Genomic DNA, 26,917 nt, shown 5'->3' on the forward strand with positions numbered 1-26,917 from the left:
AGTGAGATGCTAATTTAATTATACCATCATGATTTCTGCTAAATGACTTAAATGACTTTCTCGTTTCCTCTGTTCGCTATTTTCATAGCAGCACACCTTGAAAGATATATTTCGATTATCAATTAAGCACGCGGATAAATCTATTTCTATTTTTACTAAAAGACGTGTGTCTGGGCAATGATTATTTTTTGCTAAAGACCGAAAAATATATAAATTATAAGAATAAATATATACAAATTTAAAAAAAAAGGCTTTCAAAATTACATAAAAATATTTCTTGACTAGCTGAAATATTATTTTTTTATCGTAAATAATGTTTAAATTAAAATAAGTAAATCACATTTTTAGAATTTTGTTAGAATACTCTTCTTTCCATTATTATCAACTGTAATTCATATTACATATATGTTCTTGATCTTTTTAAGAAATAAAAAAGAAAATGAAAAACAAAATAAGAGGATCACGAAAAGCATGTCTTACGTAAAAAAATTTAGCCTAAAAATTTTACACGAAATTATACGTGCAACTTTATATAATTACAACGTGGCTTAAAAAAATGCGTCGAGCGGTGAGTGAATTGTAATTTTTAATCATTACATTTCGAAAAAATTCTTTCCATGTAAAAGAATAGTAAACATCGCAAAATAAGATATTATATCGATTTAAGATTGTGTTAATATTAAACGAAAATAAATTCAAATAAAATAAAATTAAATTTTTCTATTCTCGAAATGCAAATTATATAAGTTAAAGTTTTGTCTAAAATAAAATTGAAAAAATGACATGAAAGATATCCAGGAGAGAAGAGAGAGTAAGACCACAATGGATGAAAGAACGGAGGCAACGTGAAGCTGAGGAACGTGCTCAAAAGTTGAAGAGAGAACTTCTGATGCGCGAGATCGAGCTCGGTGCTTTAAACACAAAGCGTTATCGCACATTATGGCGGGAGATGATGATGAGAATCAAAATGCCGCAGATCGTGGAGGATGTGGAGGTTGCGTGGCGTAACTTCGATCGAGCTCTCGACATCAAGGACTACAGGTCACTACAAGTGTTAAATTTAATTAGATTAGCTAATTAATTTCACGAGAGAAATCTATTAAAAATTAAAATTCATGAATTGGTGATTAAGAGAATATTTTATCACTTAACATTTATAATATATATATATATATATATATATATATAATTTTAAAAATATTTCCTAAAATATAAATATCAAGTCTAATTATTCATATATTTCACAGTAGTTTTTTTTTTAAACATTAATATTTTTCTCAGACTTTATATAATTTATGCGTATTTTTGGAAGAAAGGAACATATTCAAGGAACAGAGGTAAACTGCTTTGATAACAAATTCTAGTGTTTCAAAAAAAGATCTTAATTAATATGATTAAGTGATGAAAATCTGAGGTCGATATTTCCTTAGAGGATTTGCATATTGTTTTTAGCAATATTTTTACATTTTTCAGGATAAGTTTTTTGATGGACGAATTGGCTGAAAGCGAAGAGCAATATCAAAAAAATATAAGATCACATACTGAAACTATAGATCGATTATTGGGGATGTATACGGAGAGAATACAACGCGAAGAAAAAAATTATCGAAAAACTTTAAATGAGACGCTTGACCAGACGGACGCTGAGGTCAGCAACATTTATCATCAGCAGAACGAAGAGGAGATCTTGTTGCATTTAATCACTAATGGTGTTCAGCGACAACTACAAGAATCATTAAACAATGCTAAGAGCATTGCAATAGGTATTATTATTAATCTTTGCATTACATTAGAATCTCTTTTGTTTCGATTAATTAAACATATATCATAAATACAATTGATAATTTGAAGTTAATTTATTTATTCGTAAATTGGTGATTCAGTTAAGGAAGGTGAATTTTGACAAAAAATATGAAATAAAAATATTTATAAGCTGAAACAAAATTAATTCATATGTCATATAAATTTATACAAGATTTTAATCTAATTACAATTAGTTATATATTCATTTTTTAATTAATATATTAAAATAATTGTCGAAAGGCAAGATCGATGCATTTGTGGAAGAGAGTAAAGATATTCGCAGACTTTCTGCGGCTCAAATGGAAAATCAATTGCGAAGCTTCTGGGAAGATCTGCGACGGGTTCTATCAGATTATCAAAATAGTAAGTGCGACAAAACAGCTTGTATAAAATTCAAAATTATTAGAATAAATAAATTAAGAAAAACATTTATATATAATGTAATTTTGATTAAATATAAATAATTATAATCTTCGAAATGACAGTCGCTCTATGGATCTGTAACCACACCCATCTATCAAATGCAAATTAATTTTATGTTAAGGTCATATTTTTGTATCTTCAGTGCAAGCTACTATTAATTAATATGACATCATTATAGAAACGCAGGATCGTCAAAAACATTATGAAGCACTCAAAGAGAAAGACGAAAAGGATCAGAAAATAATCGCACAACAATTGTTACGAACGACGAATCTTTTCGAAGAGATACGAAAGTTTCAAAGCAAAATAGCAACATACAATACTTCGGCTAAGGCAGAAATTTCTGAAATTTTGAATGAACATGATTTCTTCCAGAAAGCTTACTGGATTGTGAAAAACCGTTTTTTCTCAGGTGCACATTATCATTTATTCTTTTACATATAGTGAGTGATTATTTGCACGGAGTCGTCGGAAATTTATCAGATCTTTTACAATTTATATTTTAAGCATTCTTTAAAATTTCATGTTTCTATCATATCCTTTTTCTCATATGTGTTCATGCACACTTTCTATTAGACAAAAACATTATCGTAATTATTAAAAAAAAATAAAATAAGATAAAATAAAATAAAATAAATCGTAAGAATTCCGTATTGAAAAATGAAACAATTTCAGAACAAACGAAAGACACAGATCAATTGAAGACATTATCGATTGAATACAACAAGACGATAAAACATTTAAAGGATCTTGCAACGAAAGGTAAACGATTGCTCGTGCTCATGCAAATCTGTAGCAAGTACGAAACGCAACGTGAAAAAATAATTCTGTTTGCTGGTCAAACGAAGCTCGAGAACTCGTCACCTCCTTTATCGGATCAAACTATACCAGATTGGGACATATCCCGTCAGGTTAATTTCATCACATACAAAAGTACGAGAGATAGAAGTATTGAATTTTTAAGAAATATCTGAAATGTAGATCGAAGAGTTTCAAGATCTGACAAATTTTTGGCGACGGCTTGGCTCCGCCCAAATAATCACTATGCAATTGCGATCGGAAAGGGACAAATTAAAGGAGGAGGCAAATCATCTACGTGAATGTATCAATTATATAATGCAAGAAGTAAGAGAGAATAAAAAAAGTACAAATTAATTTAATAACTTTCAATTGTGACAAAAGAATTATATCTGCCACTTATTCTTTTATCGTAGGTGCAAGTTCAATGATCTACAATTTATATCACTTATCTACAACTTCATCTCATTTCTTGATGATATTGATCTGTAATCATTAGAACTTATGTGAAACATAATCAGTATTCAATATAATAAAATAAAATAAACGATTATATATATTTTATGATTTATGTACATCTATGACAGGTGAAAGAACAGCTCAATGATGTTTCTGCCACTTTAACGAGTTTGATTGGCCGTTTCAAGTTTGTTAAAGGCAGTCTTATATTTATTATGCACTTTAAACTGCAACTGCAAACATTTAGATATACATTTAAATAAAAATTAACGTGACGATTTATGCCTGTGTGCTATTTGAGATAGCATCTTATTGCCAGCGAGGAATGTAACAACGCCAAAACCGAGTAAATATCGCAGTGTAACAAACATATTGAGTTTCAGCCAGAAAATGCCAAACAACACAAAGATTCCTGAAAATAAAATAATCATAGTTATATTTGCATCTGTGCATTGCTGCCATAACTTATTAATATAGATTTTTGTAGTGAATTTCGGGCTACAAATGTGATGAGGAATACAATCACACTTGCGAAAACATCACGATTTGCTATACGCCCGATGAAAACAGATAGATTATATGCCATCCTCTGTCAAGCAATATCAGGCTTATTATATATTACTACATTACAATAGTCTTAATTATTATTGTTTTAATAAAAATGTTTAAATTTTTTCAATTTTTATTTATCCTGCTAGTTTTATCATAAATTAACGTGTATCTTATCAGATAATTGATATTTACCTCCTAATCCAAGATGGAATGTAATCGCACTGAGAGACAAAGGAAAGTTTGAGATATTGATACCGAGTCTAGCCCATAAAATCAATAATAATAGAACTGGTGCCAAACACAAGCCTGTGAACAAGTTCGATACGAACGCTGGTGGTCTGCGTTCGGGCTCGCGAAACATGTGCTGAAATTAAAAATAAATTTTTGGAGAAATGCTTTAACGACAATCTTTCAACCAGAAATCAATGTTTGTCAAAGTACAAAAAATATTGCACATACATGATAACTTCTGTGAATATATTATATTGACTTCGACATAATAATCCTCTGCCAATGTTTTGGAAGTGACAAAATTATCGAAGAATTTCTGTCACTAACGAGCATTGGCATATACATAAATGCACATACATAAAACCGTAAGAAAATTACCTTTATTTCCGGTTTAGTAGTATACATATCTGGCTTTTGCTTGTAAGAGACACTCTTATCGGCACCCTCTGTCGAGGTTAACTCGGGAAATTTCAGAGTCACCGTACCAATATTAAATCGGAATGGATTATTGATCACGGCATCGCCGATGATTAATTCCATGTTATAATCTCCGCTTTGGTGACCGAAATTTGTAGCTGCTGTTCCAACTGGCTACAATAATATTTACAAAATTATATAAATGTTGAAAGGAAGATACAATATATACAAAGGTAAAATCTTTGTTTAAAGAAATACAAGCGGTCAAAAATTTACCATGTCAAATTTATAAACGTGAGCAGCGTCAGGCTCGGCAACGAAAAAGATTTCATGACCTCGCTTATCACTAGTGGATGCAGAAACGGACGTAAGGCGTACGAAGGCTTGATGCACGCGCATTGGTTTCTTATTCGCCGAGTCGCGCAACAAAAAACGCATGACTAGCTTCTGCTGCGAATCGGCTTCTATTTTATGTTCAAGTTTACCGGAGGGAGACTCTGTATTTACTCTAAAATAAATGAAATTATCATTAGAAATTTAAGATAATAAATATAGAATCTTAAAACGTATAAAATTTAGTATATAACGTAATAAATACTTTGCAAGTTTTGGCTGAGTGGTTTGATCAGCATCGCCAGTTCCGATTTCCAAATAGTCTAATATCGCTTCAGACAAAACCTTTACTGTAATCGTGTTTGTAACCGAAGCCGCGGTTATCGATATCTTGTAAAAACCACGATCAGGTTTCATATTCATAAGATTCATTGTGAATAGAGTCCTGTAAATAGACATAAAACGTTAGATTCTAATATAGAATAACAAAAATTAAAAAATTGTTTGTTGAATTTCTTAACCTTAATTAGATTAAAAAAAAAAGGTTAAAGGGATTATTCAACAATTATTGCTATGCCCCAAGGTATAGCTGATGTCAGCATGGAAAGGCTGAGTCAGTAAAGTATTGGGGACCAGGCATATTTATAATAGAAGATGCTTACTTGTCTGTTGTAGATGGTTGCAAATTTTCATTGCTAAGGATAACAACATCATCTCCTACTCTCGTGGCGGAATTTGCAATGACCTTAGGCACAGTTGGCAATGCCTGACCAAGAATATCACAAACTTTAACTGTGACTAATGGTTGTTGATTAGAGATCACAATTCCTCCTTCGGCCAAAGTTATGCAAACAGGCTTCTCAGGACTGTCTACTACCAAAGTGGTTAAAGAAGACAACAAGGTTGCGACGCCTTTCGTGGTTTGCACAGAACGTCGTGATAGAAGATAGTTGCCGAATTTAACTGTTTGTTGAAAGTTTAATGGCGGCTTTTTTTTCAATGAAGTAGACAATTTAAAAATACCATTGACAAGAAAACCTATAAGAATAAATTTTATAATTAAAATAAAAAATCAATTGCTCTCAAAATTATATATAGAAAAAAGTTAAATAATGTAAATATCGTACTTGTGATAGAAAGACCACCCTCAAACTGCAAATATTGGCCATCCACTTCGTCAGCCTGTACCACAGCATCCTCAATACGGTCAAAAGCAAATGCAGCTGGTGCACCTATGTCCGCAGCAATATGGAATGTGTATCCCAAGCTAATAATATAAAGTTTATTATTAAATTACTATTCACAATATTCAAAATAAAAATAAGAATTTTCAAAATATTTTGTTCAGTATTAATTGTTGTCTTCATTTATATTCAGTAGAACGAAAGTTTTATTAACATCACTATAATTATATGTATTATAATTTTTTAATTAATAATAATAATATATATATCTTTCAAAAAAAGATGTAACACAATAACTTACTTCCACAGGCTATCATCCTTCCGTAAAGCAGCTTGTATTAGTTTCACTAACTTATCAATTCTGGTAGCAGGTATCTTTTGAGATAAAGCTGTTAAACCACTCACTGCATAATACAGATCAGATAGTGTAGAAGTATCCTTTTGTATAACATTTGTCAATACCTGTATAATAAAAGTTTCATATAATATCCTTTGGCACAAATATTATTTATTAATTTCCAAGACTTTCTAATTCAGTGATAATTGTTATCTTCATTCTTTATACAGTAGAACGAAAGTATTATATAGACATCATTATGTATATAAATATCATTGTCTTTTGATCATTAACATTGATTACCTTTGTCACAATATTTGTGGGAAACTCTTGACAGTCTCCAATAGCTTTCCATGTAGAAGCAAGGTAAAATGCTGTTTCAGGTGTGATGTTTTCTTCATTAGATTTTATTAAATACTTGCAGATAGCCTAAACAAAAACAAATACTATCAATATAATAATTTGAGACATTATACATTATAGTAAGAAGAAAATATTACAATCAGAAAGACTAATCAAATAATCATGGACTCTCAATATACAGCTTTTTTTCATCACATAATAATTTATATATATCGAATAATTTTTAAACAAATTAAACTTGTGAAAAAGGAAAATTACATCTATTTTGGGTATAGTTTCTCCAAGGAACTTGTATCCATTGACAGCATAATATACTGCAGGTACATCCTGTAGCTGAAATCCCGGATCGAGTATGTTCTTCAAACGTACTCTATCAGCTACTGACAAATATGAATTTGTCGACTGTGAGACTTCTGAGAATACAGAATGTGCACATAGCACTACTAATACTAGCGGTAGCACAGCAGCTAAAAAAGAAATAACACCAAAATATATTGCATTTATTTTTGTTAAAACTGAATTTATGATAAACATCACATACGTACTTTCTACAAATTAATATATTGTATATCGTAAAATTATTATAAAAAACAATACACATTACATTTATTATCACTTTACATTATATTATATCGAGTTTTATTATATGCATATCTTTGCAATAATATAATAATAAATTATAACAAATTAGATAATAAATTAGATAATAAATTAAATAATAATAAATAATATCTTGTACGCATGTTATATATTACATATTTTAAAGCTTGCTTTCTGAAACTATACTCGTGCCGCTCGTGCGGTTATATCCGGCATGGTCGTGATGAATTATAATGCTGAATAAGCATAATCGCGAATCTTTCGGTTCAATCGTTCCGAATCAAGTTACTCAACGAGTATATAGTTTTAAAATTGTACATTGTTAAAAATCTCGAATAGATAACGATTAATGTATTCGCAAAGATTGCTTTGGCGGACACGCGGCACGATGTCATTCGATCGCATTCGAGATACAAAAATTCGTCTTGTTCTCGACAGAGTGTTTTCATCATTATTGATGGACAAATAATACCGATAACGCAAATGTTAACGTGATGTACTTACGTAAAATCATGTCGAATCGCGAATCGCCTGGCAGTCCGGCCGCCACGTCGGACTCTGGAACAAGATGGCTCTATCTCCATTGCGCGTGTCAGGAAAAATGGACGATAGAGCTAGCATACCGGAAATAACTATCTCCACGAGGGCAAATGTTGACTATGCGAATCGAACAATCGTTTATGCGATTAATCGATCAGTCGAAAGAGTTTCACGACCTCATTCCAGATTAAGCGGGGAGCACACACTTTTGCATAAGCGCATAACAATAAACATAAGGAAATTGATTGGTTTATTTTCTTATGCATATATTTGTGGACCAATCAATTTCTTTATGTTTATTGTTATGCGCTTATGCAAAAGTGTGTGCTCCCCGCTTTACTATGTATGGTTTTTAACTTTGCGCATGCGCATGCCATACACGTGCGCGAAATTTGAAAATATCTGTAATTAATATAACTTTAGTTTAAAAGAATGCAATAAATTTACATTAAAAAAAAGAGTAATAAATAGTCCTTAAAAATTCTATTTTAATTCAAATTTTACGTGATTAATTTACATTGAAATATTTGAATTTTAATCTTGATGCTTTTTCCAATACTCACTCGAAGCTTTTACATATATTGTCTATAAAAAAAATTATGTTATTAAAAATGCGCGATACGTTGCAAAATATAAATAAGAATGGCAAAACCACCATTCAAAATATTACGATAAAATAAAGATGAGGATATAATTATCTGAATTATTTGAAAAAATAAATGAAACATTTCCGAAAAGTGCGGACGTGAATGCTCTCTATTTCGGAACATATCTCGATTGATAATTTTGATATACCATCAGCCTTTTGAAACAATTCTGCTTAGTAATTTTGAACGAATTATATTAAATCACTTCAAGGATTGCGATCGGAAAATATTACTAATATAAAATTGAAATAGAAAAATTAATATTATTTTTTATCCTTTTATTGCAGATATTTGCTAGTGAATGTTAAATGCTGCTTATTATGTGCAATCTTGAAATTATAAAATCGTTATAAATTTTCGATGATATATTTCTCAGGGAAAATACGCTTTTTCGATAAATATATCAACGGACATTGCACAAAATACGTTGCTATATAATGCATTATATTGCTCAAGCGCGAAGAGATGATAATTAAACAAATCAACAATCTTATTTTAATCTGCATTAGAATTAAAATTGACATTAATGAAGTGAATACGTACACAATATTAATGAGGTGCTACTAGCCGAAAATTCGCTATATAAAAGTGTGGCGAGCAATATTAAAATAAAATGGCTAAATCTTATAAAATAATCCTTAAACATATAGATATAGTGTAATTGTAAGAACATACAGTAATCTGGGTAAATGTAATATACGCTTATTATATATAGTGGCGCCTGTGTTAGTCGCGTTTAAAGTTAAATTGCTAAATTAGCTCAGTATTATCATAGCCTGATGATCTACAAATAAGGATTTATAAGCCGCTCTTCTCTACTCTGTCATGTATACATAAAAATGTTTACGCAGATATCTTCAAACAAACGCGTTTACAAAGTTATTGTTTGCGCAATACGCGATTCCTAAATAATTGAGCGAGTCAAATTACATATTTATATAAATTCGAATAATACATATACCAATTGTTCTTTCCAGGTCATAATTTGTATGTCAAGATCACAAACGTATGCTACATTTTTTTTTTTTTTTTTGAAACCCAGGAAACTTGAAAACAAAAAAGCAAAATTTATTTCAGATAGGTATATATATATACATATCTAAAAAAATATATATATATATATATATATATATATATATATATATATATATATATATATATATATATATATCAGTGAAAATATCTACATAACAATATTTTCTTCTAAAAATTTTGCAAAAACATATCAAGATTTGAAAAAGTACATAGCTTTAAGAACGATATTTCGCACAATAGAAACATAAATGTTTCTACCATCAATTAAGTTCTTTAACAAGCTAAATTTTTGAAAATCATTAAAAGAATGAGAAGTTACAAAAAAATCGCATCAAGAGTGCGATATGTTGTATGCATTTTTCCCATATTCACTATGTGAATCCGAAAATTTCGCTATTGTGTATGATACACGCTCGCCCAGTGCAACAATACAAAATACAAAATTAAACGCTCCGAGAGTAATTCTGCATTATCGAAATCCAATAGCTAATGTTTTTACGTTTTATGGAAGAAAAATGAATTTACTGCTCTAACATTCTACGGATTATATATACATATATAGGAAATGAACGATGTCGAATGCGCGTATTCAATATTAGGCGCACCAGATTTTGCGGATTTACAGCCAAATTATGCATGCATGATGTACGTGTGTGATCGGTATTTTTGGTCGGATGCAGGCAACGTTTTGCGATTTATGTACATCCCTGCTTGCTTAAAGTGTAGCGTACAGCATGTTCATCTTAAAACGCAGCCTCGCAACGTGATACGTAATCTTATCACTCCTTCTAATAGAAGAAAAGAAATCGCAAATGAAATTAAATTCTTGTCATTTCTCCGAATCATATTATATCATAATGACGGATATAAAACAAGTGAGACGTTCGATAATCGATATTTTTTTTTAATCGAAAATGTTTTCAGCATAATGATGCTTCAAACACTTTTTTAAAGAAATATTAATTTTATATTATGTAGAATATAGAAAATAGAAATAAATTTTTTAATAATATTTATATAATATATATTAAAAAATTATGTTTTATGTATCTCCATATATGATTTTACAATTATATTTATTGTGTATTAATTTTTTTATTTTTCACTTGCGATTTCTCTGGAAAACCAAGTGTCATGTTAACACTTTGCATTCAAATTTTAAAACACGGACACCCCGTATATCCAATCTTACGTAAGAGAATTGCGGCTACCACTAACACGGGGGGCCACAGATGTGTGAAAAGTCTTTAATAAAATATATTACAGAAACTTTTTTTTTTAACTCGGCTTATATATATGTATGTACATACCCATGTCACGCTCATACACTATGTGTCGTATACGACGCAATCATGATCGTCGAGTTTTATTTACCTTTTTGCTTTGGTATTTACAAGAATAATAACGCGTACAATGGCAATATCAGAGTGAGAATTTTACGCATGCGTGCGTATGTGCGTGCGCGCGCACCCACAGTATGTAAGAGTCACGTTTACACTTCACTCGCACGTGGGTCATACTTTTCTTTTTGTACCTCTTCCATGTCGATAACATTTATAAATCTGTAAATGTATGCGAATATGCACTCGTGTATCTCATTAATATAATTATGCTCACATTTTTATGTGCGATTCAACGTGAGCAAAAGAGAAACTTTTATACAGATATATGTTTGTCAGGACTATCTTTGGATTTCCCGTATTGCCACGTGCAGAATATCATCGATAAACAGCGAGATTTGAAAGATGGCAACAACGTGTCTTTTCAACAAAGTTTGTCCTTGAAAGAGGATAGAAAGAGTAGTGGATAGAAAATTATGGAAGAAAGGTAGAGAATTTTTCTCTGGCGGATAAAGCTCTGATATAGATTGTACATCCCGTTACAGGACATCGCATGTTTTTCTTACAAATTCGGTAGTTACTTAGAAGAAGCTTTATCTACATCTACATTCGACGCGCTTGTCGAATACATAATGTGTCTAAAATCTTTCATAAAGATTTATTCCGAACGCGACAAATGTTTACGTAAACACGTAATTGATGATTCATTGTTGTGGAACATACGTTATCTTTCTTTTTCCTTCCACTTTATCTTTTTTTTTCTCTGTCTTTTATGATTGTAATCTCATATATAATTATTTTTCATCGCATATAAGACGCATTTCCACACTTCATACTTCTTATATATTATGTTACAATCAAGTTTTTCATAGTTTATCGCTCTTTCGTCTTCTTTCGGCGCAAAACAAACTATTTCGCTTTTTCGCTTTAAACGTTGACGATAATAGTATTATTGAATAGCGTACACAGAACAATTATATTCTAGAAGTTCACTATACCGCAGCTATTCGACTGGCTTATTCGGATGGTCCTTGACCCCAACGCGATTTAGTCCTCGGTACTTTAGAGGGTGATGATGAACTACCGTCGTCGCTTAATTTCCGCTTGACATTCAATATGATACCAGTCTTAGGTGAGATTTTCGAGCGAGATGCCGCCACTTTAGAAACATCTATCGTTGGCGGAGTCGAAGGAAACGCGGGAAAATCCTCATCCTCGAGACCAGGTGGCTTCGGCTGTTCGGGGGCAAAAGTCTTCTTGAAAGAGTCCGAGGGAGTCGGCTTGTACGAAGTTTCTAAAATGGGCTCCGAGGGAAGCGATGAAAGAGCCTGCGACAGCGGTGGTATTAGTGCGTCATTCATTGAACCGACAGACGGCGGCGTCAGGGCGAGATTCGGAACAGGAGATGTGAGCAAGGATGATGATGTTGGCGCGGATACATTCGCCGATGCTGTCGCTGCCGCCGTTGCGGCAGCAACAGCAGCCAATTCCTCTTCTGCCTTCCGGATCAGATCCAGATCGCTTAGTGTGCTTAGCGTACTCTTGCTCTCTTTCGTAACTTCAGGCAACGCTTTCTCCGATTGATTGATTCTGGAAGAAGACGGCGAATATTTCTCCGTGTTCGAAGCGTAAAGTGATGTGCCAGCCGCGGGTAGAAATGACGCGCTAGGTTTAGATGGAAGATAAGGATCCACTTTGGAGAATTCCTGTCGCTTGACATTCGCCAGGATCTCTTGCAGGTTCGGCGGTATAGTGATGTCCGAGACTTTGTCGAGGATGGGTTGCGCGAACTTGGTGATTTCAGGCGGAGGCGGCGTGAATGAGCGCGCATCTGATGGGCTGTAAGCTTCCTCGCAGTCGTTGCTGGGTGGATCCAATCCCAAACCCTAAAATGAGTGTAGAAAATGTTGATAAAAAAGTATAGATTGAGTGATAAGAGATAACGATCAAAATTGGTAATGTTCACGATTAACAAAAATCGTATCGTCGTCTTACATAATTGCCCCGATTAATGGAATATAAATCCATAAATTTATAATTTATATTTTATCAGTACGAGTTTACTTGAGAAAACTTAACATATAAATATATTATGCTTTCACAGATAAAAACATATATCGAATGTATTGTTTTCGCTCAGCGATCATAGAATTTCGCATTCTATGTCCTCTCTTTCTTCGAATATATTAAATTTTTCACATATATCGAAAAAAAAAAAATCTTGGTAAAAGAAGGAAAACAGAGTTACTCTGACAGATTTCTACTTCAGTAAACACACTAATTGTTCGAGTTACAATTCAAAACGCTGCATATATATTCATTTTTTAATAGCAATATCAATCACTAAGCTCGATATTTCACGGATCTTAATATAAATTTAATACAATGAGAAATGTAGAAAAATTTATTTATAATCTTTTTATACATCCAGCTACACATGCGATATATGAATATCGATTCAATCTTTTAATTCAATTTGTTTAATGATCAATTTTTTCGATCAAATATATAAATTATTTCTAACAATATAAACACGTTTGGCCAAATTATCTCAGAAGTAAGAATCTAGAGCAGCTCAGGGCACAGAATCGGGAACGTATGGAAAAATGGACGAATTCAAAATCAATTTTATTTACATCAGGATAAGCACAGAAAGATGATGATAACAATAAATCAAGACTGCGAAAATGGGAAATTAGGGAAATTCTCACCGGCAGAGTCGGCGTCGTTTCGTCAAGAAACGACGAACTAATACTCTGTATTTGTTGCTTCTGCTCCTCAATTTGTTGTTTCTGCTCCTCGATCTGCCGATTCAGCTCATCCATCTTTCTCTGTAGTTCCGTGGAATTTTTGCTGGATGAGAGAATACCGGCGGCGCTATCAGTGGTGGTCTGCAGATTGTTTATGTCCTCATCCATCTCGCCGGGACTGTAAGGCTCGTCCCCATCATCATCCAATGCGACTTTACCGGGCGATGAAGTTAGGTCGATCTTGGATGATAGCTCCGGCACGATCTTGCATATCGTCGCAGTGTCTATGACGCTGCGCGACATACCTATGTGTGCCTTGTTGAGAGTTTCCAAAGTCATTTGTGTCACCGTCGGTTTCTCTTTCGTCGAGTCTAACGCGGTCGCTTTGTGATATAGCATGGATGACGAGGATGGCGGCGGCGATGTGGTTTTTTCCTTCGGCACGCTAACCAACGGTGGTGTATAACTTCTATCAGATTCTTTCTTGGACGTCTTAGTTGGTACGACCGGTGGTATAGCCGTTAATCTTTTCTTCTTGTTGCGAACTATGATGCCTAAAAGTAAATGCGGTCTATGCTCCTCGAAGCCAGATCCGGTGAGTGGCAAAAGCACTGGCGGTATCGTACTCTGACTCGAAAATGGCATTATATAAAAGTCCTTGATATTCTTGGAGACATTGCCCACGACGCCCAGTCGGCTTCTGCTATTCAAATAGCTATACAGAGTTATATATGGAATCTTTTCCTCGTCGTTTGCGGCCGTTAATCTGATGACCAGGATCTCTTTAGAGCCAGTTCTCTTCATCTTTGAGATATAATCCCAAACGGTTTCGTGACTGATTCTACCAACAACATCGACAGTATCCGGTAGATCGTCCATAAGATCTTTAGCATTGCCGCTTACCTCTTGCGCGGTTATAAAGAACTTGGCAACATCAACCATATTGACGAAACCGCGCCAGACAGTCCGCCAGCCGCCTTTCGAAGTCGTTTCCTTATCCGTTTCTTGTTCTTTGTCTCTCTCAGGCTCTTCGTTTATGTCGGGCGTCTTGATCGTAACAGTGGAGCTGGGTTCTCTGTCCGATATGTCAGAATCGTTTCCGTCGATCGTATTCGTCGTCGCCTCGTCCTCTATGTGTCGCCAGAGGCGATCTTCGATCGGTTTCTCAGATGCCGGTGAGGTTTCCTTCTTTTTCTCTGTCTCCTTTTTTCGTTCTTCCTCCTTCTTATCGATATCCTTAGAATCTCTGCTCTCACTACGATTTCTCGTCCAACTATCGTTACCCTTATGCCTGTCCTTTTCCTTCTGTCGGCCTCTTTCTCTGCTTTCCTTCCTACTTGTTTTATCCCGATCTTTATTCCGATCTCGATCTTTATCCTTTTCACGTTCTCTGTCTTTATCGCGTCTGCTCTCTTTATTTCTAGACTTTCGCTCTTTGCTTTTATCTCGCGTCTTGCTGCGATCACGATCACGGCTACGCCGATGCCGACTGTGACTTCTTTCCCGACGATCCTTGTTTTTGGTTTTTACATTATCACGTTCCCTACCTCTCTCCTTGTCTTTTTTCCTGCGTTCGTCCATATTCTTTGACTTTTTCGCATCCATTCGCGATTTCAGTCTATCCTCTTTATCTTTTTCCAAATCGTCGACCGTGGAACTTATGCTATCACCGCTATTCAATGCGGTAACGATATCCTGCACCGGTGTTTTAGGATCGACATGATCAATTCCGCCATCATTCTCGATTATCTGCTCGCCCTTGTGAGTTTTCACAACGATTGATTTGGCCTGAGCCATTAGATCTAATTCATTCTTTTTTATCATCTCTAGTTGATGTTTGGTTTCTTTCTCTCGCCACTCGGCCAATTCCTGGCTGGCCATCTCATCCGGACTCAATCGTACTACCGCATCCGGCGTCAAAGAACGGTCCGCAATCTTTCTGAATAACGTTAGATTCTTAGTATCTTTTATATTGAACACAAGACTTCTGTACTTTGCTTTGTATTTGGAACCTGTATCCTTAAAATATTTGTACATTTCGAGCTCTATGTTGAAGGCCAAGTCGGCAATCTCCTCATCGGTTAATTTCAGATCTTCGGTTTCTTTTATACGGCTGGATAATAATTCCGTCAGCGTTTTCCGAATATTTACTCGTATAGGTTCCGCTTCCGGTTTTTTCACCGGGGTTAGCTTAATTTGTTGCTTCGATTGGGATGGCGATGGCTTTGTTTCTTGCTTCTTAATTGGAGTTTGTTTTGGTGAGCCCGTTGTTTGGGTTTTCAATTGTGTCGACATGACACTCTTCGGCATTGCCGTTTTCAATATTACAGGACTCTTTCCCGGCGTCGTGGAGATTATTGTCTGTTTTAGCTGCATCGGCTTATTGCTCGGCGACACATTCACTTGCTGTTGTGCAGCGGGAATTATCGTAATTTTTTTATTGGGTGCTAAAACAGTTTGTTTTGATCCAACTACCTTCGTATAGATCATCTTTGGCATGGTTTGCATTTTAATCGGCTGTTTTGTCTGAAAATATAGGTTGCACATCTTTTTCTTAATCTCAAACTCTTATATTTATAGAAATTTAAGTAATCTTAGATAAATAAATAAATAAATAAATAAATAAATAAATAAATAAAACATCTTTTAGCTCTCTCTATACATAATTAATGATTACTATAACGTATTAATAATTATACTATTTTAATTTATTTAATTTAATATTAATATTTTTATATTTTATACATACAGTTTTTTCAGATGTTTGGATTTGTGTAACAAGCTTCCCAGCTATCTGCAGCGTATTAATATTGTTAGCTCCTATCACTTCAAAAGTTGGATTCTCTTTCAACCATGATCGCAAATTAGATCTTGTAGGAGCATTTGCACCTGAAATAAATGATAATTCATGTATATTTAGATATGCATATAGTCAAATCTCTCTATTCTAAAAAATTCTATTAAGAATCTTTTTATATCTTCAACTTTTCTATCAATCTTTATTCAAATGATAAATATGCACAGAATAAAATGTTATGTGCATAAATAATTTAGAGAATGAAATGAAAAAATGAATAAAAACATATATTTTCATTTAATATTAAGTATCCACTAAATCTATGTACCAGTAAGAAGTTTGCCACTTTTTCTGTCAAGAACTATCACTCTAGCTTCAGGTTTTGCCTTAGTTTCTATTACAGGTGACTTTGTGGCTTTTGAACCCATTGGTACAGGTTTATCCTTGGTCAAAGTTTCTTGAGCATGTGCAAGAATACATGCGTCTGAACAATAAATGCTGGAATTTCTAGCTTCCTTTTTGCATACAACACACTGCATCGTGCCAGAAACTGGAGCAACACCACAATCAACAGAAAGACTTGATAGAGGTATTTCTTTCGATAACACTTTCTGCGATATTAAATTTTCATTTATTAGTTCAATTTTAGTTCTTTGTTTTCCAGATTGCGATTGCAAATTCGACTTTGCTTTTTCTTCTTCAGCTTTTTTCTTTAAACAATTCGGACAAACCCATTCTATACCTTTTTCCTCCATTTGTTGACCTATCATATGTACAATATAAATATTGCTGATTATGAATATTTAATCTTATCATTAAAGCTAGATACAAAAATACTTACCCATAGCCTTACTAACGTGTACACATTTTCCATGAAACCAATCTTCGCAGACATCACAGCATATCATAAATCGATTGTTATGCGGTCGTTTGCAGATACACCATAATCGATCTGGATCATCTTCTGAATCTGAGTTGTCTTCTTCATCCTCCTCATCATCATCATCATCTTCTTCATTTATTTTTAGCTCTTCTTTGTTATGTAATATTTGTTGAACTTGCGAACTATAACAGTTATTATTGTCGAGTATAATATTTTAAATTTTAATTAGAGCCTTCCAATAATTATATGGCCTCCAATCATAATCAATTTATGAAGTATTCATTTTAAAACTCTTAAATGTTCCTTTACATCTAATGAAACTGAATATTATAAATACAAATAAAACCGTATTATTCCCTACTTTGTTTTCTTCTTTAAAATTATTTGGATTTTAAATTCCAAATTTGGTTTTTTCAAAACTATGTAAAAGCTATCTACAAAATGTTTTAGAACGATACCAATATAGAAAATATTATTATTATTCTTCCTGGAATTTTCATCCACCGGCGGAATATCATTATATAAAATGTTTTAGAGCAAAACCGAAATATTTTACCTTGTCTTTTTTTTTTTATTTCGACTAACATTTCGATAATGAAACCAAATTAACTCATGGTATATGAACTTTTTTGATTAGAATGATCTCCCGAACGCTGGTAAAGTTAATCGATTTCGCTTCAAAACACCCTCTGTATATTATCATTGCAGCCAAGATTGCGTTCAAAAATCCACTTGTATACGAGTATAGTAGCATTTCATTGTCCAATCAAGATACAAAAAGCAAAGATTCCTTTATTCTGATAGGTCAATCAAACGTCACTCTATCCGACAATTTCCGAACACGATCTAATATTTTTTAATTTGTATACAATAGCACATAGGCATATAAAATTAAACGAAAATATTTCTAAGATAAAAGCAAGATTTGTGGTAAGAAAGAAGGAGAAAGGGGAGGGGGGGAAGAGAATACTTTCGATGTGATTTAAACATTAAACACTTCTCATGACTCGCGACCTCTTTTTGAACAAACGGTAGCATTAGTATTCAGGTTCTGTTTTGTTTAATCTATGGTGATTTTTTACATGAAAATTAATCAGTCAGAAAAATCTTAACAAGGATAGACATCTTCAAAAGGTATAACTGTCTCTTTCTCAAAGTTAGGTCACACCCACCATTCAAAGCAGTATCTAAAAAAATTTAATGAGTTTGGATATAGTGAAACCAGAAATGCCAGATTCAGGTCCCACGATTCATAGCTCAGTGATGGAGGGAGATGTGCATTAAGCGCACCGCGTATATGTGCAGCGCAGGCCGCACACGTGGCGCACTTCGCGCTTGATGCACATCCTCTCCAATCGTTCCATGAGCCGCGGAACCTCAATCTGGCATCTATGTGGAATCATAATAGTATACTGCAAAAAAATATATTGCATTCCTTCCACGCGCTAGCTATTCCCAGATAACATGAGTAGAAATAACGATCCATCAGCCACGCAATGCATTTTACGGACTCAACAGTTGAGCATCGTTTTGTCAACACTCGACGTTGATTTGTTGGTTCTAAAAGTAAGAACCAATCACATTAGATTTCTGCTCAACTGTTGAGTTCGCTGAATGCGTTCGATACACAAAGCTGTGTAATATTTTCTCTTTAGAAAGAATGCAAATATCGCGAGTGGCCCTCATGTGAAACGATATCTTCTACGACCATGAACTTAACAGAAGAAAGATAATTTCGTTATACCATAAAGTCCAATATGGATCTATTATCTCGAGGTTTTAATGTATTTGATTTATGTGCATTACTGTCAAATCACAAATATATATAGTCAAATCAAACCTATCCGAAAAAAACCAAACAATATTGCATTCCAATGCATTCCATTTATAGCTATTGCTCAACCTTCCTTGCGCCTATCAGCTGTTCCATTTATAAATATGTTTCTATAGTGTTAATAGTAAACTCACGTGAATTTTTCTATTTTCTTTATCGGTTCAGGATTTTTCTGTGGTGCTTCAGTTTTGATTTGCAATCGTTTACTTCTAGTTGCAGGTGCTTCAATGGGTGGTAATGTAATCACACGACCACCCCGAATGATCTGAATTGGCTCTTTATCATCCTTTGAAGATTTCTTGTTCGTTTCTTTCGGAATACTTGTTTGAGTCGTCGTTGCCGCTTCCACTGGTTTGGTTAATTCTTGTTCAGATGTTATTAATGTAGGCATAAGCATGCTGCTTGATGCTAATGATTCCGACACAGGTGGTGTGGCATCAACCAGTGTAGGCTGCAATCCATATAATTCAATATAATAAACAATAAAAATAAGAAAATTGACTTTAATTACTTCTATTTTTAATATTTTTGAGAGAAAGAAAGAAAGGAAAAAAATGGAAAACTGTGAGAAAGAAAAAGAGATAGTTATATAATTATTATCAATAATTAAAATAATTAAAAGATAATAATACAAATTAATAAAATAATTATAAATATATATAATTAAATATATTGCTTTTATATGTAAAATACAATGCAAATTGCGTTCCAAAATGCATTTTATATCGTGCGACTCGAAGCATGTTATGTGCACTGCAAGGAATAGAGTTTAGTAATTTTTTGGGATAAAAAAAATGGAAAATTTATTGGCTACCACAAATTAAAAAAAAAAAAATTGTTAAATGAGAAGTACAAAAGATCGTCATAGGTTAAGATGTAATTATATTTTTTTTAAATCATATTGATACAAAATAAAAACATAAAAAATAAAATATATATATGATAAAAAAATATGAAAGTAATGCATTGTCTCATTAACAGAAGGGTTAACCTGATTGATTTTTGTTATTGAAACAGTAAACCCATTTTTTCAAAAATTTTCCTACATAAATCTTATCTGTGATTCGTCGAGATAAAAGAGAGAAAATATTGGAAAGGAAATGAGAAATTAAAAGCTAATAATTTTTTTTGTCCAAAAATATTTCTATATGCAAAATTATTTTAAACAAGGTGATATTTCAATTTTGATTTGGTTTGTTAAAAAAATTTTTAGATAAAAGTCTTATTTCAGTTTTTAGATAAAAAAAATTTTAATATTAATAAAAATGATCACAATAAGCAATATAATCAAAAATTATTTATATTCTCTATCACAAATCAGGAAAAGACCCTAAATAAATAAATAATTAAATCAGATTTGATTAGAAAAAAAAGATTTATTTTATAATAAAACTTATCTTTGGTGAAAATTCTTGATCATAATTGTAAAAATTGCATAAATACAAAACATACAAAACTATTTAATGAATCTATTACAATTAAAATATAATACTAAAATAAATATCTAATTTATAAATAAATATTCATATAAATTAGATACTTATTAATGCATTTATTAATTTATTAAAATATATGTACAAAAATACATAAATATACCAAAATAAATCAATATTTCAAGGTTACATTTAAAAAATAAAATAATTTTTTTGACACTAAAATATATAATTTAATCATTAATTAAAAATGTTATAATAATAAAATCTTTATTATTATAACATATTGTATTCGCTTTATGTGTTTGTAATTATTTTGTTTGTATAATTATAATATTAGTATGTATTTATTGTGCTATGTATTTATGTATGTGTATATATACGCACAAGCGCATGTGTATATTTATGTAAATTTATGATTATTTAAATAATTAAATATTAAAATATTTTCGAAAAAATTATATAATCTGCTTTATCTTATCAGTTGTTTATCATTATTATAGACTTTAAGTAAAAAAAATATTGGTAATTCATGTGTAGATATTGGGAAAAAATATGTAAGCAGAGATAATATGATGATATGGGGCGACAAAATGACTCAATGGCTGAGAAGTTATCAATTGAAAGGGAGGTCTAAAATCGATTTTTGAGAGGACTTTGATATTTTTCCTCTGCTCAGCAAAAGATTATACATGTTAAGAGACTAACCCAGACTCCAAATATTCTTTTATTTTATACATATTCTTTTCATGCACACACACTATACTAATTTTTTTAAGTTATTTATATTAAATATAGTTTTAAATATTATATGTTCTTACCATTAATAGTAAAAATATATATTATTATTATATATTTATGCTTACATGTTCAGCTAAATCATCTGTCAGTTCGTCTTGTAACAATAAAGCTTCTGCTAGAAGTTCTTCTTCATGTTTACTGGCTTCCATTTCTAAAGTAGCAAATAAATGTTCTTCTCCTTCAATCTCACCTTTAACAAAAATATAGAATATATTCATGAATTATTGTCATATAATATAAATATAATATTTAACAAAATCGAAAAAAATAGGGTTAGATTTAGAAAATAGATACTAATTTAGATTTAAATCGTAAAGAATAAGATGTAATTGTGTCATCGAAAGATGTATTAGAAAAACAAATGTATGCGTAACATTTTTATCACACAATAGTACAATATTAATTAATGATAAAACTTACTACTTTTAGAAACATGATTTAGGACATGAGGTAGTACCACAGGCTGAATAATTCCCTCTGAAGAAGCAGTATTTGGCACTAAGAAAACATATGATTGCATCGCAAAACATAAATTTCACATAAACATACATTGGGTCCTTGACAATATAAAATATATGTATGTGTGCAAACAATGAGAATCCAATAAAAAAGAAACAAGATGTATTAAAATATGTTTATTACAATGGGATCATCTTTTTTAAACAGCAGAATAAAGAGAAATAAAATAACAGAAACGCGAAAAAATATTATATATTGCAATTACAAATATAAAAATAAGCAAAAATTTTATAAAATTCACTTGTGTATGAATATATAAATAACAGCACTAGAGGGAAGTGCAAAATTGTATAACTTTCTTGTCTAAGATCTAATTTTACCTGAATCCAGTGACGGTTGCAATTCTTCAATAGGTGTTTTTATTTCCGATTTTTGTTCGTTCTCATCTGCTGATAATACATTATTACTCTCATCGAGATTCAATTGCGATTCTGATTCAACAGATTGTTCTAATATATTAGATACTGTGCTTTTATTACTAAAATTAGAAGCATTGTTTTGTGCTACATTTGAATCAGCACAAATGCCAATATCCAATGAAGTGGCTGCCGATATAGGAATTGTCAATGATCCAGGTGTAGATATCACTGTTGTAGAAGGTGTTGTTGGAGTTGTAGGTGTTGCAATGTTATCTGCAATTTTTCCATCGCTATTCGAACCAACACGTCGGATTATATCTGGTGTTGAAAAAAGCGCTGGACCTAGAGTATCAGCTACATATGTTGGAGCCTTCCGATTATCCTTTTTAAGTTTCTTCACACCTATAAGAGAATGGTTTGATATTTAAGAGTATAATTCAATAAGATTCATAAAGATTCTCTGATTCTACTTTGATTTACTTTTAATATGATAATATAGTTAGAAAAGCACTGACCATCCAATGTTTTATTCTCTATAGACTTTGCAGAATTTTCTTCTCCCTTTGAGAATAATTCTATGCTAGTATCAGATTTTCTCTTTTCCCTTTTTATATCGCCAAGTTTGATTTTTAATGGAGTATTACTAGTTGGCGAAGAAATTTTTGATTGCTGCTGCACTGACAATCCTTGGTTCACAGTCTGTGCAGATTGCTGTGACACATGCTGCTGTGTCAATGTTGCTTTTACTTGAGAAACCTGCATATTCGGACTCATCGTTTTAGATGCTATTGGTACTAATTTTCCATCTTTAGTTGCAAAAAACTTTGTAACCGTTTGATTCACAGATTTTCCTTTAGGAAACATCATGGACTTTTTAAGTCCAATATTCTTGAGTTCGTTCGGTTTCATTGGAACTTGTTTTTGAACAAATGTAACTTTTTGATTACTTCTTCCTTGACCAGGTTTGGTTAATATCATATCACCCTTAATCATATTGGCATTAATTAGATTCGCTTTTACTTGATTTGTCGTTTGCAGCGGTTTTTCGTATGCTGCTTCATCAGACGGAGACGCCTCTGTGTATAGCGAGTCTTCTTTCTTCTTTCCGCCGAGAGTTTTGATTTGTCTCTTATTCTTGGTTGGACTAAACCTCTCTGATAATAGTAAAATTACATTATTTCACTCAGTCATTAAATCAATCACTTTCTTAACTGATTTTACCCACCTGATCTTTCATCTTTCTCGGGGGTTTTCATTGCATTAACGGCAGCAGCCATTTCCATGTCTAATCGTCGCACCTGCTCCATATCCAGCTGTTTATTTTGACCTCTTCTACGAACGGCAGCCATACTACCACCCCTAGTAGTAAGACCTTTTCGTCCCCCTCGAGGCTTGGCATTAGTTCTCTTGGTTCCCCGAGGACCAAAGTCTGAATCGTTATCATTATCAGATGGTGGTTCAGATTCCGAAGATTCCGTGGATGATTCTGTGATATCGTCATCCTCTTCCTCCTCGTTATTCCTACCTTGCGCTACAAACATGATCATAATAATATAGCTAATTCTTAACATTATATTTTTTGTAAGAATAAAATTTAAAACCGTTGTTAATATAAAAAGATTAAAAGTTAATACCTTTAGTTATACCATGCTGGACATTTGTTAGATTTCTCGATATAAGATGATGTCCTGATTTGGGAGTTCCAACAATGTTTGTATTAGCTCTAGAAAGCCCAGTTACATTTGTAGGTGTAGACACAGTGGCTTTACGTATTGGTCTATTCATTTGTTTGCTCTGCAATGGTGCCTATCAAAATAACAATAAAATATTACATTATTAATCTTTTATATTATAATAATATTCTTTTATGTAACAATGATCACTTACACTCTTTACAGTAACCTTCCCTTTAACTCCAGCATTTTCTACATCATTAATGGATGACATAACAGTTGTTCGAGGAGATAATGATTGATGTATATATTGCACATCATTAGAATCAGGCAAATCATCAACAATTGGTAAGGGATCTCTTGGTATTGGATCATTGGGCGACAATCTGCTTGTATAACAATGATCCAATTGTATACTATAACGTATAGTATTTTGCTGCTCTTCTACTGACAACATATCTAAAAGAAACAAATGCATGAAGAAGTTCCAAAATAAATCAATATCTATTAAACATTGGAGAAATAAAAGGTGCGTATAATAAATCAAATTTTACATGTATTTATGTCGATGAGACAATCAAAAATCGCTAATGTAAACAGAAGACTCCTACCTAGCATTGCAATCATAAAAATGAGCTTAATCTTAACAAAAAAAAAAATAATATACAAAGTACCAAGCATTGCAGTGACATTCTCCCCGAGTATCTGCTTTGCTTCTTCACTTTGGAGAGCTGTCTCTAATCTTTCCAACTGTTCTGGATCCATCTCCATAAAAGGATCTACCAACCCACCCGAGTCGGTACTAGCATTGGCGCTTACCGAGCTCGCTGTAGGATGTGTAAATTGCGGTGGATCTACAGTCAAGGTTATATCCCCATTTTCGATGTCTGTCTCAGTTTGCCCGAGTCTTACTACGCTAACATTAGCGGTTGATTGGGTCACTGCAAAATAAGCAATTCAATGAGCTATATGTTGAAGCAAATTAAATACTATTATACTTAATTCGTCCATATCTCCAATCTCATCATACATCTTTTACCTTATCGATTCGCTCACAGCTACTTACTTATCAAGTTCTGTAGAGTCGCCTGATCGACGGATAAGGTTCCGTCATCGTTTACAACAATAATTAACGTGTCATCCTTCTTCTCGGAGTCGCTTTGCGGCTCGACGATATACGAGCTGGACATCTTTGCCTATGAAATAGATCAAACGATCAACACATCGACTCTCACATTTACGCAAACAATTCGACGAATCGCGGGACGATTGAGGTTATAATTACCTGGGCGCGCCAAATTACATTCGAACAATTATCGGCGGTTTGTTTCGTGAATCCAAAGTATCCAGCTGCTGCTGACTCGATGCATATCTCGGATCGCAATGCGAACCCGAGAGACGCGCGAGGATGGCAAGCGGAAGCTTCGCGCTCCTCGTAAAAAGTCCACACCGCCAATCGCGACGATTGTAGCGTAACGACCACTACCACTACTTAAATATTACCTGACGTTGACTGCGCACAAAAAAAAACGGAAGTAAGCTATACTCGTAATCGAGGCAGCACAAAATCCGAGAAAAACGCGCGCGGCGACGAGGAATCGACGACAGGCGCGCCTCACCTTGGAATGCTCACCGTGTGCTTTCAGCCTAACGGGTAAACAACAGCACCGTCAAGCACTCGCTGGCGGCCATTTTGTTTGGCTGGCGTTGGACAGCGTAATGTTTGCCCGTCATTGCGTCGCCGACGACGATCATGAGGCTTACTCGCTTTTCCCGTTGTCCGCCCGTTGCTTTTCCTCTTTTCTCTTTTATCGCAAACAAGATTTTTCGCGACGACGATAAGATCTCGTAAAAAAAAAAAACACTCTGCCCGCTTAATCGCGATAACTCAGCGATCCATTGCGTCGTCCTACCGCGAATTGGTGGACGATTATCATGCGCGAATATACATATATACATTATACATATATACATGGCGCGTCGCGCGTGTGCAACCAAACCCAAGCGCGCGAATTCAATCTCAAGTCTCAAGGAACAAACGGAATGGGACAACGGAACCGGATGTGCGACATGTTTTTTTAGCATCCATAGCGTATATATCTAAAAATGTATTTTTTTTTTACAATTGTGTACGTACGTGAGTTTATCGCGCCCTTTTTAGACCGGAGGATGATCCTACTTGTGGCTTGTGGCTCATCCGATTAATTAACTTATATTAAATTTAATATGAGTTTTGCCGTCTATACCTACATACTTAAATAGTGAGCCACAAGGATGTATCCTCTCTGAATCAAAAGACATCAAAGAAGCAACGAGCAATCTGTCGATAGCCGAATCTTCATTAATCTTACAGGTTAAGATCAATTTTTAATTAGTAAAAGAGATAAATGTAATATAATGCAGTCATCTTCGTCGAATATATATTTTAGCTCTGATTCTAAAGAATGTTAAATTTTTTTATTATTTTATATTTCATATTGTCGACTGCGAATAGTTTGCGATATGCGTTGCTATGAAAATTGGAGTTTGGAATGATGAAAATTAAATATTTCACTGAACAGGCTACCTTTATTCATTTTATTTCAATAAATAATAATGGACAAATTATGGAATAGCTAATATATTTGCAATAGAACTTTTCTTATTATATTTTACTTGATATTTACGCGTGCGCATTATATATACACAGAATAATTGATTTTAACATGAAAATTATGATTATGTGTATATAAACAAGAATAACGGAATTAGTGTTTGACAGATTATGATACAAGATAAGAGGAATCGATGTCGCGCGCATAATTTT

At 33.1% G+C, this 26,917-nt stretch overlaps 3 protein-coding genes across 4 annotated transcripts; 1 reads left to right on the forward strand and 2 right to left on the reverse strand.

The window, feature by feature from the left end:
* The first annotated feature begins 511 nt into the window (after positions 1-511).
* LOC126849342 (dynein regulatory complex subunit 2-like) lies at positions 512-3,224 on the forward strand. The gene is made up of 6 exons (XM_050591077.1): positions 512-568; positions 791-1,041; positions 1,474-1,763; positions 2,044-2,166; positions 2,405-2,669; positions 2,855-3,224. The coding sequence occupies exons 1-6, from the start codon at positions 557-559 to the stop codon at positions 3,198-3,200; spliced, it is 1,287 nt and encodes a 428-aa protein (XP_050447034.1). The 5' UTR covers positions 512-556; the 3' UTR covers positions 3,201-3,224.
* A 330-nt stretch (positions 3,225-3,554) lies between these two features.
* LOC126849043 (dolichyl-diphosphooligosaccharide--protein glycosyltransferase subunit 2) lies at positions 3,555-8,152 on the reverse strand. Its single transcript, XM_050590501.1, has 11 exons — positions 8,005-8,152; positions 7,159-7,367; positions 6,841-6,966; positions 6,502-6,662; positions 6,144-6,283; positions 5,679-6,054; positions 5,282-5,461; positions 4,960-5,191; positions 4,645-4,857; positions 4,228-4,399; positions 3,555-3,895 (listed from the first exon to the last, which is right to left on the reverse strand). The coding sequence occupies exons 1-11, from the start codon at positions 8,012-8,014 to the stop codon at positions 3,750-3,752; spliced, it is 1,965 nt and encodes a 654-aa protein (XP_050446458.1). The 5' UTR covers positions 8,015-8,152; the 3' UTR covers positions 3,555-3,749.
* Positions 8,153-11,393: 3,241 nt separating this feature from the next.
* Positions 11,394-26,044, reverse strand: LOC126848696 (death-inducer obliterator 1). Of its 2 annotated transcripts, XM_050589776.1 has the most exons (17): positions 25,745-26,044; positions 25,397-25,624; positions 25,178-25,307; positions 24,786-25,052; positions 24,326-24,570; positions 24,073-24,244; positions 23,664-23,969; positions 22,954-23,592; positions 22,400-22,840; positions 21,981-22,058; positions 21,626-21,750; positions 19,461-19,777; positions 17,451-17,674; positions 16,938-17,372; positions 16,562-16,701; positions 13,774-16,338; positions 11,394-12,948 (listed from the first exon to the last, which is right to left on the reverse strand). In XM_050589776.1, exons 3-17 carry the CDS (start codon positions 25,299-25,301, stop codon positions 12,079-12,081), a joined length of 6,948 nt encoding a protein of 2,315 aa, XP_050445733.1. In that variant the 5' UTR covers positions 25,302-25,307; positions 25,397-25,624; positions 25,745-26,044; the 3' UTR covers positions 11,394-12,078. The 2 variants fall into 2 exon arrangements, with proteins under 2 accessions (XP_050445733.1, XP_050445732.1); XM_050589775.1 differs by having other exon boundaries at positions 25,397-26,044.
* Between the last annotated feature and the right edge of the window lie 873 nt (positions 26,045-26,917).

Source organism: Cataglyphis hispanica, chromosome 4 (assembly GCF_021464435.1).
Source record: "Cataglyphis hispanica isolate Lineage 1 chromosome 4, ULB_Chis1_1.0, whole genome shotgun sequence".
Lineage (NCBI taxonomy): Eukaryota > Metazoa > Arthropoda > Insecta > Hymenoptera > Formicidae > Cataglyphis > Cataglyphis hispanica.

Excerpts from the sequence above, each read along its gene's own strand:
- LOC126849342 (XM_050591077.1), top strand. Across the intron at positions 1,042-1,473 it reads CTCGACATCAAGGACTACAG|GATAAGTTTTTTGATGGACG; the intron begins GTCACTACAAGT and ends TACATTTTTCAG. Across the intron at positions 2,167-2,404 it reads TCTATCAGATTATCAAAATA|AAACGCAGGATCGTCAAAAA; the intron begins GTAAGTGCGACA and ends ACATCATTATAG.
- LOC126849043 (XM_050590501.1), bottom strand. Across the intron at positions 5,462-5,678 it reads CAACCATCTACAACAGACAA|GACTCTATTCACAATGAATC; the intron begins GTAAGCATCTTC and ends GTCTATTTACAG. Across the intron at positions 5,192-5,281 it reads ACTCAGCCAAAACTTGCAAA|AGTAAATACAGAGTCTCCCT; the intron begins GTATTTATTACG and ends CATTTATTTTAG.
- LOC126848696 (XM_050589776.1), bottom strand. The coding sequence starts at position 25,301 with ATGTCCAGCTCGTATATCGTCGAGCCGCAAAGCGACTCCGAGAAGAAG. Across the intron at positions 23,593-23,663 it reads CGAGAAAGATGAAAGATCAG|AGAGGTTTAGTCCAACCAAG; the intron begins GTGGGTAAAATC and ends TACTATTATCAG. Across the intron at positions 16,339-16,561 it reads TCCAAACATCTGAAAAAACT|ACAAAACAGCCGATTAAAAT; the intron begins GTATGTATAAAA and ends CTATATTTTCAG.